General features: G+C 18.5%; 1 protein-coding gene across 1 annotated transcript; it reads left to right on the forward strand.

Annotated features, from left to right (window-relative positions):
* Window positions 1-130: 130 nt before the first annotated feature.
* Window positions 131-1644, forward strand: PRSY57_0923200 (rRNA processing and telomere maintaining methyltransferase, putative; the record flags this gene model as incomplete). Its single annotated transcript, XM_012907471.2, has 3 exons — window positions 131-1173; window positions 1319-1415; window positions 1510-1644. The coding sequence occupies 3 exons, from the start codon at window positions 131-133 to the stop codon at window positions 1642-1644; spliced, it is 1275 nt and encodes a 424-aa protein (XP_012762925.2).
* Window positions 1645-1846: the final 202 nt, after the last annotated feature.

Below are 1846 nucleotides of genomic sequence, written 5' to 3' on the forward strand. Positions count from 1 at the left end.
TTTTTTTTTTTTTTTTTTTTTTAAATTTAAAAATGGCTTAAAGAAATAAAAATAATGTTCCAGTAAATAAAATATTTTGTCATAAATCATTCGAATTTTATTTTATAAAAATAAAAAAAAAAAAGGAAAAATGACTGATATTAATAACAAATATTCCAAACTAAAAGTGAAAAAAAACAAAAATAAAAATAAAAATAAAAAGAATAATAAAAAAAATGATAAAAAAAATATTCTTCTTGTAAGTCCTAATGATAAACTGAAGAAAGAGAAAAGAAAAAAAAAACACAAAAATGTAAATCAAAAGGTAATACATAATAATAATAATATACATAAGGATGAACATATAAATGAACAAAGTAATAACCATATATATGTAAACAATAGGACTAAGAAAAAGAAAAAAAATATAGAGTTAATAAATGATAAATGGATAAATAAAAAGAAAAAGAAAAAAATAAAAACAAAAACAAAAGCAAAAACAAAAGCAAAAACGAAAACAAAAACACAAACCAAAACTAATAATACTACTATATATGATAATGATAATAATATTAATGTTGATGAAGAAGAAGAAAAAAAAAAAAAAAACGTATTTCCACATATCCGTGTATTACGAGAAAATGTTGTAAATAACAAAATCCATATACATAACACAAATGAGGGTTATAAATATGATTATGCCGATTTAGAAAATAATAAACAAAAATATAAAAAAAAAAAAAAAATTGAAAAAAGTCCAGAAGATATAGTTAATTCTTCTTTATTCAGATATATTAATGAATATATGTATACGAATAATAGTGCAGTTGTACAAAATAAATTAAATCAAACGAAAAATATTTTTAATATATATCATCAAGGATATAAAAATCAAAAAAACAAATGGCCGCACAATCCTGTATCTATTATAATTAAATATTTGAAAAAGTATTTTAACAAAAATAATAAAATTGCTGATTTAGGATGTGGAGAAGCAGAAATAGCAAGAACGTTAGATGGGTGGTACATAAATTCATTTGATCTTATTCAATATAATCATTATGTTACTCCTTGTAATATAACTCAGTTACCATTAAATAATAATTCCTATGATTGTTTTGTTTTATCACTATCTCTTATGAACACAGACTGGCCAAAAATTATATTCGAATCAGTTCGGTGTCTTAAAAAAGGGTAAACACATCAAGACAGAAAAAATGGAATAGATAAATAAATAAATAAACAAATAAATATATATATATATATATATATATATATATATATACATACATACCTGTTAATTTATTATTTTTTATTTATTTTTTATTTTTTTTTTTAGGGCAACATTAATAATAGCTGAAGTAGTTAGTCGATTTACAAATTATAAAGCTTTTATAAAATTTATGAACAACGTTGGATTTAAATTATCAAACAAGGTAATATATATATATATATATATATATATTTATCTATATATATTTATAAATAATTAATGCTCATTTTATTTTTCTTTAATTCTTATTTATTCAGATAAATTTGGATGACTTTTTTTACGTATTTTTTTTTGAGAAGAATCAAGAGGTAGATATTTCATCTAGCATAAACGAAAAAAGAATTAAAAAGGTTTCTTCCTTATTGACTCCTTGTATATATAAAAGAAGATAAGCAAAATGGAAAATAAGTCAACAAAGAGACATACATACATACATACGCACATATATATATATATATATATATATGTGTTTGTTTTTTTTTTTTTTTTTTTTTTTTTTTTTTTTTTTTTTTTTTTTTTTTTTTTTTTTTTTTTTTTATTTTAATTTAATTTTTTTTTTTTTTTATTTTAAAAAAAAATTTTTTAAAAATAATA

The sequence above is a fragment of the Plasmodium reichenowi genome, chromosome 9 (assembly GCF_001601855.1).
Source record: "Plasmodium reichenowi strain SY57 chromosome 9, whole genome shotgun sequence".
Taxonomy (NCBI): Eukaryota; Apicomplexa; class Aconoidasida; order Haemosporida; family Plasmodiidae; genus Plasmodium; species Plasmodium reichenowi.